Source organism: Hemitrygon akajei, chromosome 32, assembly GCF_048418815.1.
Source record: "Hemitrygon akajei chromosome 32, sHemAka1.3, whole genome shotgun sequence".
Lineage (NCBI taxonomy): Eukaryota > Metazoa > Chordata > Chondrichthyes > Myliobatiformes > Dasyatidae > Hemitrygon > Hemitrygon akajei.
The window spans coordinates 5,117,538-5,134,292 of NC_133155.1; the positions used below are offsets into that span (position 1 = coordinate 5,117,538).

General features: G+C 42.9%; 1 protein-coding gene across 1 annotated transcript in view; it reads right to left on the bottom strand.

The window, feature by feature from the left end:
- LOC140719565 (uncharacterized) overlaps positions 1-16,755 on the bottom strand; it is a 155,534-nt gene that overhangs the window by 56,917 nt on the left and 81,862 nt on the right. The window contains exons 6-7 of the mRNA XM_073034275.1: positions 6,463-7,349; positions 713-2,618 (exon numbers count right to left, since the gene is read on the bottom strand). Coding sequence (XP_072890376.1) covers positions 713-2,618; positions 6,463-7,349 — 2,793 coding nt within the window. The remainder of the gene's footprint in view (positions 1-712; positions 2,619-6,462; positions 7,350-16,755) is intronic.

Sequence of the window (16,755 nt, forward strand, 5' to 3'; positions counted from 1 at the left end):
CTGCCACCTGTCTTCAGGAGTTTCAGCCCACTTATGATCAAGACTCCCTTGAGGTGGTGGGCCAGCAGTGCTAAAGCACCACCGCCCACTGATGAGCTTAAAAACTTGGCATCTGCCTCTATCAGAGTTGTTGGTCGCTTCCATCCAACAGATAGTCTACTCTTCAGGTGTCCACGCATCTACTGAAGGGTTTGCAAAAGATGGATACACTGTCCAACTATCTGCCCCTCTGGACGTACTTAGTCCACACCCATGATGATCCTGCCTCTGCTGCCTCAGCTACAGCCCTGCTGGTTGACTTGATCTCTCTTCTAGTGAAGCCAAGGTCACGCAGCCACTTCTGGAAAGTGAACGCAATAAAGCCACGGCAACCTACTTCGAATGGATAGCATGAGACCTTCCACCCTCCGTCTCTGCACTCTGATCTTAATTCTGCATACTTGGTTAACTTGCGCTCATGGGCTTCATAGGGGACTGTGAGTTTACCAATAACCATTTCTCTACTGGTGTCAGACCAGATGATTATATCTGGACGCAATGTGGTGAAAACTGTTTGGTCAGGGGAAACTGCCTTTCCCATCCAGGTCGGCCTTGACACACACATATATATATATATATATTTAGTGTGTTGGTGCAACATGCAACAAAAATATTGAACAAACACAAAGAATTATATAAAAATAGAGTTAAAGGACAGATATAATGTACTCACCCATCCATCTGGAAAAGCTGTCAGTTTTTTGGGTTTCTTTTTAGAAGGAAGAGAAATCCTATTCTTCCGAAGATCCTGTCCACTATCTGACTGACAAGTGAATCCAGGTATCAGTTTCTCAGGGATGCTGAATGGAAGGTTAGTCCTTCTAGTGCCCAAACTCTCATTGGATGATGGGGCAAGTGAAGTTAGTGTTGATAGTTTATCTGAAGCTTCTGTTGTTGTGGGAACATTCTCTTGTGACAGGCTTCTCTGCAGTCTATTTTGTAACGTTGCTGGCGCTGCACTGATTTGCTTTTTAGTCGTTGAGAGATCAAGTGACCTGCTGGAGAAAGATTCTGTAGGATTGTGATATAAGGTATACAAGAAACTGTTGCTAATCCTAGATCGAATGCTGTCTTCAATGAGGGCTTCAGTGCCTTCTGAACTTGCAGTGTCATCTAATTTGGTTCTCCCAGAAAAAGAAGATTGGAAGACTATGCTGTTCTGAACAGAAGCACGTTGGGGTCCAATTTCCGACTTCTCCTCAAGCTGCATCTTCATCATCTGCCCAGGAGTGAGACTTGCTTTGTCTGTCAATATCTTTGAGAAATTTTTTTGTGGAGGTTCCAAAACAGGTTGGGTGGGCGAGCTTGGCAAAAGTTTTCCATCAACTGCCACAGGCTCGGCTGCCTCTGGTGTTTCTGGTGGCTCCTCGGTGATTGATGAAGATGGAGAAAGTAGTGGATTAGTTTGATCCTCTTCAATGGGAGGCAGTGTGGAAAATGGAGAAGTGAGGGAATGAGGTCTCTGGTTTCTTGCATTTTTATTACGACTCAAGAGTACGGGAACATCCAAGTTACGAATAGTATCGACAAAGCCATCGATTTCTGACTGACTATCAGAGTCATCCAGGGCATTTGTGAGACTATTCTTCATGTTACTTTGAAAGACGGTATCATCGGGTGATAGCTGATTCAAGGGGCTTCCAGGTAGATGAAGGTGTTGAACTCTATTTCCTCCTAATCCTGTACTCTCATATGAGAATTTGAGGGCTTCTCGTTGAGGCTCTGGATTCACCATTGAGGAGCTTTCAATCTTTAATTTTTCTGAATTATCCGTAGGTTTTTGCAGCAGCGTACCTTGAGAAGTGAGCGTCAGGGTTTCAGCAGTTTGCACTTTCATAGACTCTTTGGGGAAGTTTACAGTATTTTGTAGTAGTCCTTCTTGGAGACTGACAAGAGAGCTGTACGGTGCAGAATCCAATTTTACCTTTTGAGATCCACTTTCCCCAGTGTTCAGGGACGGAACAGTTTCAGCAATACGACCATTCTGGTCAGGGCTTTGTTGGTGCAAAGTGCTTATCTGCTGAGCAGATCCACAAGAATTCACATTCTTCCAAGCATCACTTCCATCACGTCGAGGGTCTTTGCCAGGCTGCTGGGAAGGTTCCTGCCCAATTGTCTCAATAAAGATGAGTGAATTCATGGGACTCTGGTTTTCCAAACTCCCACTCCATGTTGGATTGTCTAGCAAAGAGAGAATCTTCTGATTGGTGCCGTCATTTGTTGTGGTTGAGTCAACTCCATTCACAAATCTTTCATCCTTAACGAACAGGTTATAAATTTTATGCTTCACACCTTCTTGTCTTGGCTGCAAGGAGTTCTCCGAATTTCCATTCTCACCATCGCCAAGACCTCCATTGGTGTTTAGCAGAGTGGTAGTGTTTGCTGTTTGTGTAAAGTTAGCGTTACCTGCAGGTTGAGAAGGCTCGACACTGGATGGGTGCAGGTCAATCCCAGGGACAATTTTGCTGTTAGTGCTCATTATCTTGGTGTCACCTTCCCCTTGCTTGCAGCTGACTACTAAACCTCCTGCTTGCTGTAGGGGCTCCAGCAGGCTGGCCAGCTTCTGAAGCTCAGGTTTCCTGAGAAAACAAATTTCTAAAGATATAACACAGTTCTCCAGGAGCCTTGAGATGCATGATCTCCCCCCCAAGCTATCAGACTCCTCAATACCCAGAGCCTAGACTGACACCTTACTGCTCTATTGTCCTATTTATTATTTATTGTAATGCCTGAACTGTTTTGTGCACTTTATGCAGTCCTGGGTAGGTCTGTAGTCCAGTGTAGTTGTTTTTTTTTTCTCTGTGCTGTTTTTTACGTAGTTCAGTCTAGTTTTTGTACTGTGTCATGTAACACCATGATCCTGAAAAACATTATCTCACTTTTACTATGTACTGTACATAGCAGTTATGGTTGAAATGACAATAAAAGTGACTTGACTTGAAAGGTAGGTACAATACTTCAAATGGGACACGTTATTAGATAAACAGACCAAGTCTTAAGACAAGGTTAAGAAGTGATGCATTTCTCAGATCTGCTCAGATCACAGGGCATTCAGCTGATCATATTTTTTGTGTGACTTTGTTTACTGCTATGTGTGCTTTGTGCTGTGCACGACTGTTGGTTCTGTGTTTTGCACCTTGGCGCCGGAGGAACGCTGTTTCATTTGGCTGTATTCATGGGTATTCATGAATGGTGGAATGACAATTATACTTGAACGTGCCAGCTCTCAGAGCTTTCAACCAATCCCACCTCTACATTTATAATCAATAATCTCTCACATACTCATCAAAGTGGCCCCTCTGCTATTTCATTGAAGCTGTAAGCAAAATTGGTCAGGCCGTGCGACATGATTGAAGGTGGAAACATAATGAATGGGCCTTGACTGGTGACGACTACAAAAGGAATGTTACTGCAGGTGAGAGAGCAATAAAGGAACAATAGACCCAAGCTTGCTATTTATAAACTTTCTAGATGGATTAAATAAAAGCAAATTCAAACTGACTGAATGTTTTAAACTACAAAATTGCACTCAGAACATAGAACATAGAAAAATACAGCACAGAGACAGGCTCCTCAGCCCACAATGTCATGCTGAACCAGCTAAGAGGCAAATCAAAAACCCCTGAATAGTAATCCCTCCTACCTAGACAACGTCAATGCCCAATGTTCATGACATCTTCCTCACATCCATGTGCCCATTGAAACATTTCTTAAAAGCCTCTAATATAACAGCCTCTTTCGGTCTGTTTTAAAGAATATCTATGTTTTTTGTTGTAATTTTGTCCTATGAAATCATCATTGTAAATGATGCTTTTTGTTCTGTTTGTACTGACTGAAATAAATTAACTTCATTCAGTATGGAGGGGCCACTGCACAGGATTGGATAAAGCTGAAGAAGCTTGCAAAGTCAGCCAGCTCCCTCATGGTACCACTCTCCCCAGCATCAAGGACATCTTTGAAAAGCAATAGCTCAAAAAGGCAGCATCAGTCATTAAGGGCCCACATCACTCAAGACATGCTGTCTTCTCAATACTACCATCAGCGAGGAGGTTGAGGAACCTGAAGGCACACACTCAATATCTTAGCAACAGCTTCTTCCCCTCTGCCAGCAGATTTCTGAATGAACAATGAAGCAACTCACCTCAGCATTTTTACACCACCTATTCATTTAATTATTAATATAAATATATAATACCTATTATAGAAATAAAAATATATAAATGTATACATTTATTACTGTAATTTAAAGTATCTTTTATGTACTGCATTGTACTGCTGCAACAAAACCGTAGATTGCACAACTCACAATATATTAAACTTGATCCTGCTTCACAGTACCTCCCAGTTGAGGCAACATGTGGCAATGATCCAAGAGATAGGGAATTATTCACTTGCCCCATCATTGAATTGTTCCCACAACCTATGGACTCACTTTCAAGGATTCTCAATATTTATTGTTTATTTATTATTATTTTGTTTTCTTTTTAACCATATATAACCATATAACAATTACAGCACGGAAACAGGCCATCTCGGCCCTTCTAGTCCATGCCGAACGCTTACTCTCACCTAGTCCCACTGGCCCGCACTCAGCCCATAACCCTCCATTCCTTTCCTGTCCATATACCTATCCAATTTTACTTTAAATGACAATACCAAACCTGCCTCTACCACTTCTACTGGAAGCTCGTTCCACACAGCTACCACTCTCTGAGTAAAGAAATTCCCCCTCATGTTACCCTTAAACTTTTGCCCCCTAACTCTCAACTCATGTCCTCGTGTTTGAATCTCCCCTACTCTCAATGGAAAAAGCCTATCCACGTCAACTCTATCTATCCCCCTCATAATTTTAAATACCTCTATCAAGTCCTCCTTCAACCTTCTATGCTCCAAAGAATAAAGACCTAACTTGTTCAACCTTTCTCTGTAACTTAGGTGCTGAAACCTAGGTAACATTCTAGTAAATCTTCTCTGTACGCTCTCTATTTTGTTGACACCTTTCCTATAATTCGGTGACCAGAACTATACACAATACTCCAAATTTGGCCTTACCAATGCCTTGTACAATTTTAACATTACATCCCAGCTCCTATACTCAATGCTCTGATTTATAAAGGCCAGCACACCAAAAGCTTTCTTCACCACCCTATCCACATGAGATTCCACCTTCAGGGAACTATGCACCATTATTCCTAGATCACTCTGTTCTACTGAAATTTGCACAGTTTGAATTTTTTGAATTTGCACAGTTTGTTGTCTGCTGTACACTGGTCAAATGCCCAAGTTGCTGCGGTCTTTCAGGGGAGGGGAGATGAAGTGCAGCTTGATGGAATTAATATGGATGGGTGCTCAGCGGTTCACATCGACGCTGTGGGCCGAATGGCCTGTTTCACTGCTATATAACTCTAATTCTCTATACATCAAAGAAGAAAATAACATTGACTTTATATCTGACAGCATTAGGAAAAGAAACCAGGCTGTTACTAAATTAGGTTATTTCTCTAACTACGCATTATTTAAGAACTAACAGTGATGTACAAATTTAATTCCTTCCTCGTGAGTGACCCCCGGAAGTAAGTTGGAATGTCAATCTCACCAAACTCTGGGCAAAAAGGATTGGAACCACACAGGAACCGGATCAGTTGAAAATGGTTGCTGGACAATATCCAATTATTTCATTCCCTTAATCTACCATCCACTTTAAGATCACATTCCTCAAATGCAACATCAAACGAGACCGAATCGGCACATTTAAAAAGCTTACCCGAATCTGAATAAGATTAATACAGCATTCGCTGCTTGAGCAATTATAGTTAACAAATACTGATTTTTTATTTGCAACCAAATGTTAGAACATTTTAGCCAAATAGATTAAATGCTTCCTTCTTGGCAGTGATGGTCTACCCTTCCCCTTTTCATCATTTTAATAACAATTCAAACCCATACCGCAAGAGTGGGACGGGAGATTCCTGTATTTCAAGACTGCCGTGGAAGTGGAACACAGTAAATAACCACCTCTGACCTAATGATATTCAATACCTGAAACTTTGTATAAGACGACTGAGGTGACCTTTCACTCACTAGGGTCAAACTAGAACCCTCTTTAACCCGCCCCGCTGCCCTTTAGCCCAGCCAAACGGCGCCACAAAATCTCAACTTCTTTCCTTCGAGTAATAAACTTTCTGCCGCACGACAGGTGCTTTCCTCTTCCTCTCCAAGCTGATTAAACGAGACTGCTTGAAGGCTGTAATTAGGGAGAGAGTTTTGCCATCCTCAACTCGGACGTGGTCTCTTGTGTTTGACTCACTGCCCGGGGAGAAGTTGGTGACAGATTTTTAACTCCATAATAGACTTCCTGCTTCGAGTTACCACAGAAATCTAGCAATAACGAGAGAGGAACGGGTTGACACGGGAAGGACCCACCTGATAGCCTGGGCGGCGGGCGACAGCGGTAAGAAACGACTGAAGCCTGGATCCCGACACCTGGGACGTGGTGAGACGTATGGGTAGAGGTTTTGCGAAGATTGTCCTCCGCTCTGGGCTTGTTGCCCGCCGAATCCAGCGAGAGGCGGCTCCCGATCATTCGCCGCATTCCTCTGACATTCCTCAGCGACTGGCTCCGCAGGTTCGCTCGGATTCGAGGTTCCACTTTCTGCCATTAATGCCTGTGATGTCCCTCGGCCACCTGTCTCTGTCGAAACTAGGCCACCCGCATGCCCGTGTGCTCCCTCCGGCCCTCCACTTCCCTCTTTGGTGAGTGTGATAATGACTTCCAACCTAGACCTCGTCACCTGGGAAGTTTTATTTCGGGATCGACTTTGCAAAGTAGTCGAGGATTCACAATGATCCTCCGAAACTGGGGCGGAACAGCTGCAGAATTTTTGATCTGTAAACCCTACTCTTTCCAGGTAAGTATTTAAGATGTCCTCAGCCCAGTTAGGGATGTTCTGTTGTGCATCAAATACCGAAGAACTAGTTTGGTTTTGGGTGTCAGGAATGCTGCGAGTTGGGTACTCGATTTGTTTTAGTGGGCGTGACTCGAGTCTCCCGGAATTTGAGACTAGGTTCTGACACTCTAATTCATCAGGATCTTCTGGACCTGGTGTGTGTGCGCAGGGTGGCAGTTCTACCTGACTGGCTTCTGAATTCCCCGCTCCCTTTTGCCACTGCTCGGACCCCGCCACCCGTGGCAGGGCTGTCGAGGAATCCGAGATAACGAGACCCTTCCTATCCTCCCTCCGATTACCCAGATCTTCCAAAGCCCTTCCGTCGCCGCTCAGGTCGGTCTCGGAAAAGCGGAAACTTCGTTTCTGTGGAGGGGAAAGGGAACAAAAGAGGGTCATAACGTGAGATTAAATTGCTCAAGAAATGCGAAAGAATTTGACAGGCTCTTGGCGATACAGATTTAAATGTCAGGGTTAATTACTTCGTACATTTGGGTCAAAAACATAAGAAAACTTGAAAAGTCTCACTAGGTCATGCTAAAAGCACCCTTTTTACCACCCTGTCTACCAGTGTCCCTACTTCCAATTCTCCTACAACATGTGATATTTTTCCCTACCCATCATTCTCAAACTCCTTTTGAACATAAGATTGAACGTTTTCCAGATCACCTATGTAACATGTATGGTGCTGCTCCCATTTCTTTTGCCAATCAGTGCCCATTGGGTGCCGGCCAATCTGCCATTAACAATTTCTCTGTACTGTACTTACACCATTAAAGACAATCACAGATACATAGACAGCATGTTCCAGGCACCCACCAGCCTCTGTGTTTAAAAAAAAAATCTTGTCTCATAACTCTTCAAACTTTCACCCTTTAAACTTAAAACTAATGCCATTCAGTATTTGGCTTCATCCTGGGAAAAGGAGTCTTATCAGTTTACCCTGCCAAACTACAGGGACATTGTTGCTTTAACCCCACTGATAATTCACTCAGCAATACAGTACTCTGAACTGATTCCACAATCTACAGACTCACTTTCAATGGCCCCCGACTCATTTTCTCACTATTATTTATTTGGACAGTTTGATTCTTTTGCACATCAGTTGTTTATCAGCCTTGGTTTGAAGATTCAAAGATCCAGAGTACATTTATTATGTATGCAGTATATAACCCTGAGATCCGTGTTCCCACAAGCAGCCACACAGAAAAAAGAAACACTGTGGAACCCGTTCAAAAAAACATCAAACACCCGACGCGCAAACAAAAAACAAATCATACAAACGGCAAAAAAGTAAGACATCAAACCACAAAGTCTTGTGGGAATGTTCAGCGTAGTTCAGTTCAAATTAGCGCTGTGTTGTTCTTTGGCTGTAAGCCACAAAGCCAATCTGTGTCAACGTGCCCGATCAAAATTGTGCAAATTAGCAATTACAAAAGGTGCAAGCAGAAAACAGAAACACTGCGGAGTGTTGAAAATCCATTGCAATCCATAAGTATGAATTTATGAGAAACTAAGTAGAGTTTTTCCATAAATTCTAGTGTATTTCTTTATTTTCCTTTACATGCCTGTAAGAAACTGAGTCTCAAGTAAATATATGGTGACATATGCATACTTTAAATAATAAATTTACTTTGGCTTTGAGTGCTACAGGATAAACTAACAGGATGAAGTCAAATACTGAATGGCATAGGTTTAAGTTTAAAGACGGAAAGTTTGAAGATTTATGAGACAAGAGGTCATTAGGTCTCTGGAGCATGCTGCAAGAGGAAGTGGGAGAAACAAATATGATAGCAAAGTTTAGTGTTTAGTGCAGGGGTTCCCAACCTTTTTTATGCCATGGACTAATACCATTAATTAAGGGATTCGTAGACCCCAGGTTGGGGTCCCCTGATTTAGAACAGGCAGAGAATAGAGGGAATAGAAGAATGTGGACCTTGTGCAGGGAGATGGGGTTAGTTTAAATTGGTGCCAATGTTTAGCGAGGACATGGTGCCTGTACCATTCAATGTTCTACTAATTTCATTCTATTCTTCTCACTTTCCCATTGACTTACCACAGATTTCACCATGCACCACGCACAAGAGGCAATTTACAGTGGGGCCAATTAACATTCAAAAACATAGACCGTTGCGTTCTGTCGTGGGGGGGGGGGGGGAGTTGGTGCTGGAGCACCTAGGGGACACAAACATGGTCACAGGGAATACTTTCAAACTCCATACACGTTAGTGCCAGAGACCAGGGTTGAAACCATTGAATCTGTGACAGGCAATTGCAATGGAAACATTTATAATGCCACAATTTTTTGTCCTTTGTTAATACAGCATAATCTTTGACTTGAAAACACATCACTATTACTATTGAGTGACGCTAGTGTAAACAATTCCCTTAATAGTTGCCAGTTTTAATCAATTTAATTTCCCCTTGAAATATCCTTACCTTCGATTAATTGTCACCAACCAGTTAGTCAGATTTAGGGAGGCTTCGGCGTCAACTTAAAATCTCCTTGAGTTGATGTTCTTGGAAGAAATGCAAACCATTTATGTAAGTTGCATTGCCAAAATGCTGGAATGATGTTGAGGACTGTGGATGGAATTTCTTTGGGAGTCTGTGATCCCGATGTATACCTTACTAAGCCTAGCTCTTAAATAAATTTAAAATGGCAGGATTTGAAGGATCTCCTTCCCAAGTTATTTCTTAATTCTGGTTAGTGTACACCCACACAGTCATGATTGGCCAATCCATGTGCATTTTGGTTGAGCTGATGTTTTATCGTGTAAGTAGATGATGTTCAATCTCCTGCCTGTGGCAAAAATATAATCTATATTAATTTCACTTCCTTAGTCAGCATTTATTTCAAACTTCTGACAAGTCTGAAAATTCTTTCCAATGCTACTTTAGGCAACTTGATTGCAAGACTCCAGACTTTGATGTACCTGTGGTAAATTAGGGTGGTGGATGACGATGCATCTCTACCAAAGGTGGTTTAAGGTGCTCCTTCCCACTGCAAGCCTGCAGGTTTCCTTTGGCCAAGATGTGGCACCTGCTTTACCCCCAAATCATGGTCACATGAGGCAGTGGGAGCAGGTGGTGGATGGTCGTATGAGCAACTGGTGCATATCACAAGACCTGATCATGCGACCACTGACACCAGGCAGACAATCTCTGAAGAATATTGATAATGGCTGGAGTCACCCATCTTGTAAAGACACTGCCCAGAAGAAGGCAATTGAAAACCACTTCCATCAAAAAATTTGCCAGAAACAGTCATGGTGATAGAAAGACCATGATCGCCTACGGCATATGACATGGCGTGTGACAAATCAAGGAGAGAATGAACAAAATTGCAGCAAAGGAATATATCATTCTGCATTATTACTGATGTTTACCACCTACTTATTTCTTCTAGAAGATTCTATTTGGATGTATTTATGCCATTCCTCTCAAACAATCCAGGCTACAGTCTTTAACAACAAATTTAATGACAGTATGAATTTTTAAATATGAAAACAAAAGATTAAAAGCTGGTCCAGTCCATTAGTTAGAATACAGGTAAAACACTGTGTTTTCCTGTGTTAGCTGCATAAAGGACACAAAGATGATGGTGCGAAATAAGATTTACTAATCAAGAACCTAGCAACCACTGCTTTAAATATACCTAATGACTGGCCTTAACAGCCATCTGTGACAACGAATTCCACAGATTCACCACACTCTGGCTAAAGAAACTCCTCCTCACCTCTGCTATAAAGAGGTTTGAAAGTACTCCCTGTGACCATTTTGTTTCCCCTGGGTCCTCCAGCAACTGCCCACCACCCAGTCCTAGAATCCCCCACTGTAGGAAAAATCCTCTCAGAATTAGGTTTAATATCACCGGCATATGTCGTGAAATTTGTTAACGGCAGCAGTACAATGCAATACATGATAATGTAGAACAAAAAATAAATAAGTAAATCAATTACAGTAAATATATATGTAAATTAAACAGTTAAATGTAAAATAGTGCAAAAACAGAAATAATGTTAAAAAAAAGTGAGGTAGTGTTCATGGATTCAAAGTCCATTTAGGAATCAGATGGCAGAGGGGAAGAAGCTGTTCCAGGAACTCCTGAGTATGTGTCTTCGGGCTTCTGTACCTCCTTCCTGGTGGTAGCAATGAGAAGAGGGCATGTCTTGGGTGATGGGGGTCCTTAATAATGGATGCCACCTTTCAGAGGCACCGCTCCTTGAAAGTATCTTGGATAGTACAGAAGCTAGTATCCAAGATGGAGCTGACTAATTTTACAGCTTTCTGTAGCCTCTTTCAATCCTGTGCCAGGGAGTGATACAGTGTGGAGTAGGCCCTTCTGGATCTTCAAGCCGTGCCACCAATTTAATGGCAGCCTAATCATGGGACAATTTACAATGACCAAATAATCTACCAACAGGTGTGCCTTTAGACTGCGGGAGGAAACCAGAGCACCGAGAGAAAATCCACGCTGTCGCAAGGAGAGCGTGCAAACTCCTTACAGGCAGCGGCAGGAATTGGACCCAGGTGGCTTGGGAGTTTGAAGAAGACAATTCTAAATGCTTCCTGTTTGGAGATGGCATTGACTGACATTTGAGTGGCTCAAGTATTATTTGCTACTTCTCAGCCCAAGCCTGAAAGGGATAGAACTCCTGATGCTTATTGATGTCACATCTAGTCAATAGCTGCTTTCATGGCAAGGTGGTCATATTTCACCCCTACCAGTTTGTCCATTTTTATGACTTCCAAAGAATCAATGAAAGTGCAATACTCCAAGTGATCTCCTTGTGTGCTTCCAAGTTACCAACAGGGAAACAGGGATCACGGAGAAAAGGCAGGAACGTGCACTTGAGTGGAAAGTGGACTGCCTTCGAACGGTGTCTCCCTCTCCCTCTCTCCCCCCTTCTCCCTCTCTCCCCCCTTCTCCCTCTCTGCCCCCCTCTCTCTCTCTTCCCCCACCCCATTCAGAGGATGGTACCGGAGCCTTGGGCAAGGTTTAACCAACGTGCTTTGTGGATTGGAGTTCACGTTATGATGTGTATCTGCTTACTCCTCCTCTTGTTGATATTTTGGGTGACTTTGATCGGGACAGATAGCAGATAATGACCAACGCAGTGCTAGACTGAAATAAGCTGAGATGAATTGAATATGCCTGAACCCTTCAGATTTTGTGCTTTATATTCTGTGATTTTCCCTCTTTTTATTGCTGTTTGCACGATCTTTTTTTTGTGTGTGTGGGCAGGTGTGGTTTGATGTTTTTCTTTGAACAGGTTCCATGGTTTTCTTTGTAGGAAGACAAATCTCAGGGTTGCAGACTGCATACAAACTTCGATAATAAATGCACTTTGAATCTTGAGGAATGTTGTATCAGCTGTGACCCTGTCAAATGTGAAGCAAGCTTGAGGGTCCAAAAGGTAGCCACAAAAGGGTCAAATAATCAGAAATTTTATCAGAAAACTTCATCATTTCCTGTAATTTCACCAAAGTAACAATTCAACATAACAGATGAATTTGATTTGTTTTGATGATTTGATTTGTTCAGATGGTTTGTTCCTAGCACTTTGTGGACGGGCAGGTTTCATTGCTAATACACACAGAGAGACGAAAATCTGATATATCAGACTCTTACAGACAAAGGGAGCTAATTGTATCACAGTCAATTCATTAGACTTCCTCATTGTTCTGAAAACTTGCTCCTTCATTTGTAAATATTCTGTTCCACATTCAAAAGTGAATCAAATCTGCTTCCACTTCCCTTTCATACAGTGCCTTCAGGATCTTAGCAACTCGGTGTGTGGAAAAAACATCTGGAAGATTTGTTATAATTATCACTCCTACAGTGGGCGTTTTCTCCATGATTCTGTCTCTGCTGTGACCTTTAAAGCATGACTGACAGTGTGTGGGCAGGTGTGACTGAGGGAGGGAGTCTCCTCAGATAGATTGTTCAGTGACTTCTAAAGCAAGTACCAAATTGCGCAAAATTTTAATCCTTTTTCTTACGGCCATCTGTGGAGTGAGGGCACTTTATGATCAAAGGGGGAAACTTACAGAGCCCGGGTCTTAGAGCGAGCAATGACCCAGTGTTTGGACGATTTAAATGGCGGGCCAGGTGGATTGAAAAGACAGGGTCGACACGAGGAAATCTGCAGATGCTGGAAATTTAAGCAACGCACACTAAATGCTGGCGGAATGCAGCAGGCCAGGCAGCATCTATAGGGAGAAGCGCTGTTGACGTTTCGGGCCGAGACCCATACAGTCCTGACGAAGGGTCTTGGCCCGAAACGTCGACAGTGCTTCTCTCTATAGAGGCTGCCTGGCCTGCTGCAGTCCACCAGCATTTTGTGTGTGCTGCTTGAAAAGGCAGGGTGTTGGGGCCGGAGGCGAAGATCGGGCCGGCTCTGCTCTCTGCTGCACTAAGGCTGAGGCTGTGGGCCTGCTCCGCTGCTCTGGGCTTCGTCTCTATGGACTCGCCTTCATTCTGAATGCTGTTGCTTGCCTTTATTGTTTGCATGATTTGTATCTTTTTTCCCTGTCTCTCTCTGCATTGGGTGTTTATGTCAGTCTTTTTTTCTAATGGGTTCTTTTGGGTTTCTCGTTTTGTAGTTGCCTGAAAGGAGACAAATCTCAAGGCTGTATAATGAATACATACTATGATAATAAATGTACTTTTACCTTGCACGCACAGTGGTCACTTTATTAGGGACAGGAGTGAACTTGATGTGATCTTCTGCTGCTGTAGCCCATCCACTTCAAGGTTTGAAGTGTTGTGTGTTTAGAAATGCTCTTCTGCACACCGCTGTTGTAATGTGTGGTTATTTGAGTTACTGTCATCTCCCTGTTGGCTTGAACCAGTCTGGCCACTCTCCCCTGACCTCGCTCATTAACAAGGAGTTTTCGCCCGTGGATCTGCTTCTCTGAAAACTCTAGAGCGAGAATTCCCAACCTCAGGGCTGCAGATCCTTTGGCGAATGGTAGAGATCCATGGCATAAAAAAAAGTTGGGAATCCTTGCTCTAGGGCTGTTGTGTGTGAAAATCCCAGGAGATCAGCCATTTCTGGCACCAACAATTACTCCACAGTGAAAGTCACTTAGATCACATTTTTCCCCATTCTGATGTTTGGTCTGAACAACAACTGAACCTCTTGACCATGTCTGTATGCTTTTATGCTTTTAGTTGCTGCCACATGATTGGCTGATTAGATATTTGCATTAACGAGCAGATGTACCTAATAAAGTGGTCACTGAGTGTAGCTTGTAGTCCAATTGGCTATCAAGACCTTCTGATGGATGAATACACAAAGATAAAAAATGTTGAAAAAGGACTCCAGATCGATTAAACTGCTGGGTCTGATATTTTCAGTCGTTCGGACACATTGAACGGCACCATTAATGACAACAAGTGACAAAGATGAAAAACAGGAAGTTTTCAGGAGTAAGTATTACTTACTTCATACAAAATCTGAAGCTTCTTCCTACAGAACTGTGGAGGAATATGTTTTCCCAAGACCATGAGGACTGTCAATGATTTACTGTTTTGTGCTTTACAAGATGTGTTATGGCATGCTCATGTTAAGAGAGCACAATTAGATTCTTTTGATGGTTCAGTCAAGTCCTGGATTGAACATGTTGGACATCTCTTACAGATGAGGTTGCACAAAGGAACATCCATTTTACTCTAATCAGTGAGTGATAAAATATACATCTCATGTTTCAGAATACCTCTTCTTTCAAACCAACGCCTAAGACAGATAATCCATTAATTAATCTAATTGTAGCTGACATAATAACAGATGCTATTTCATTGGCTCTCCACTCAACCCTGGAGCATCCGGACAGCAAAGATGCATACACGAGACGCTCTTTATTAACTACAGCTCAGCGTTCAATATTATCATCCTCTCAAAGCTAATAAATAAGCTTGGCACAATACTCCTTGTGTAATTGGATCCTTGGTTGCCTCACTTACAGACCCCAGTCAGTTCAGATCAGCACCAACATCTGCTCCACAGTCTCCATCAGCAAAGATGCACCACAAGACTGTGTGCTTAGCCCCCTACTCTAGTCACTTTACACTTTTGACTGTGCGGCTAAGCACAGCTCCAATGCCATATTTAAATGTGCTGATGACACCACTGTCCTAGGCCGAATCAAAGGTGGTGATGAATCAGCGTATAGGAGGGAGATTGACTATCTGGTTGAGTAGTGCTACAAACACAACCTCTCTCTCAGTGTCAGTTATTCTGTTTCATATGGCAGGTGCTTTTCTCTTCATACTTCGAACCGGTTTCGTCAAGCCACCCTCCAGCTTGTGGCCGCATCGATGGACTGCAGCAAAGCACACGGATCTTGGTGAGAGGGCATGTTTGGACCAGGTGGGGGATGTCCTGGGTTGGGACGCTACAGGGATTCACATAGTGTTCCCCAGGCTGCCGAGCGGACGGACTCACACCTACCCCTGCCAGGCCACACTTCATCGAGACTCAATGACCAAGGAGCTGATTATTGACCAGGAAGAGGAAACCAGAGGGTCAGGTTCAGGTTCAGGTTCAGATGTCCTCATTGGGGGACATCAGAGGTGGAGAGGGTCAGCAACTTTAAATTCCTTAGTGTTACCATTTCAAAGGACTTGTCCTGGGCCCAGCACATAAGTGCAATTATGAAGAAAGCCTCTATGTCCTTAGAAGTTTGTAAAGATTTGGCTTAACATTTAAAACTTTGATAAACTTCTATAGATGTGTGACGGAGTGTATATTGACTGATTGCACCACAGCCTGGTATGGAAACACCAATGCCCTTCAACTGAAAATCCTACAAAAAGTAGTGGATACAGACGAGTCTATCACAGGTAAAGCCCTCCGCACCATTGAGCATATCTATACAGATTGTTGCAAGAATACAGCATCCATCATCATGGATCCCCATCACCCAAGTCATGCTCTCTTCTTGCCGCTGCCATCAGGAAGAAGGTACAGGAGGCTCAGGACGGTTAGGATATCCCTCAACTCAGGATATCCCTCAGGCTCAGGATATCCCTCAACTATCAGGCGCTTGAACCAGTGGGAATAACTTTACTCAGCTTCACTTGTCCCATCGCTGAACTGTTCCCACAACCTACGAATCCACTTTCAAGGACGCTTCATATCTTGCTCTTGATATTTATTATTTATTTATTTATTATTCTTATTTTTTCTTTTGAATTTGCAATCTGTTTATTGTTTTTTGCACACTGGGTTGTTTTTCCACCCTGTAGGGTGCAATCTTTCAATCATTATATTATTATTCATGGATTTACTGAGTATGCCCACTCAGAGTTGTATATGGTGACATGTTATCTATTTACTTTGAACCTTGCTGCACGCAGACCGGCTACTCTACTATCTACACCTGAACACTCTGTAGATGGATTTTGTTGGCGACTTTGAGGCCTATTTTCTAAATGTGGAGAAAATTCAAAAATTAGAGGTGCAAAGGGACTTGGGAATCCTTGTCCAGGATTCTCTAAAGGTTAACTTGCAGGTTGAGTCAGTGGTGAGGAAGGCAATGGCAATGGTAGCATTAATTTCCGGAGGACTGGAGTATAAGAGCAAGGGAGGCTTTATAAGGCATTGGTCAGACTGCCCTTGAGGTATTGTGAGCATTGTGCCCCCGTTATCTGAGAAAGTATATGCTGGCGTTGGAGAGTGTACAAGAGGACGTTCATGAACATGATTCTGGGAATGAAAGTGTTAACATGTGAGGGCCGTTTGATGGCCCTGAGGCTTCTGCT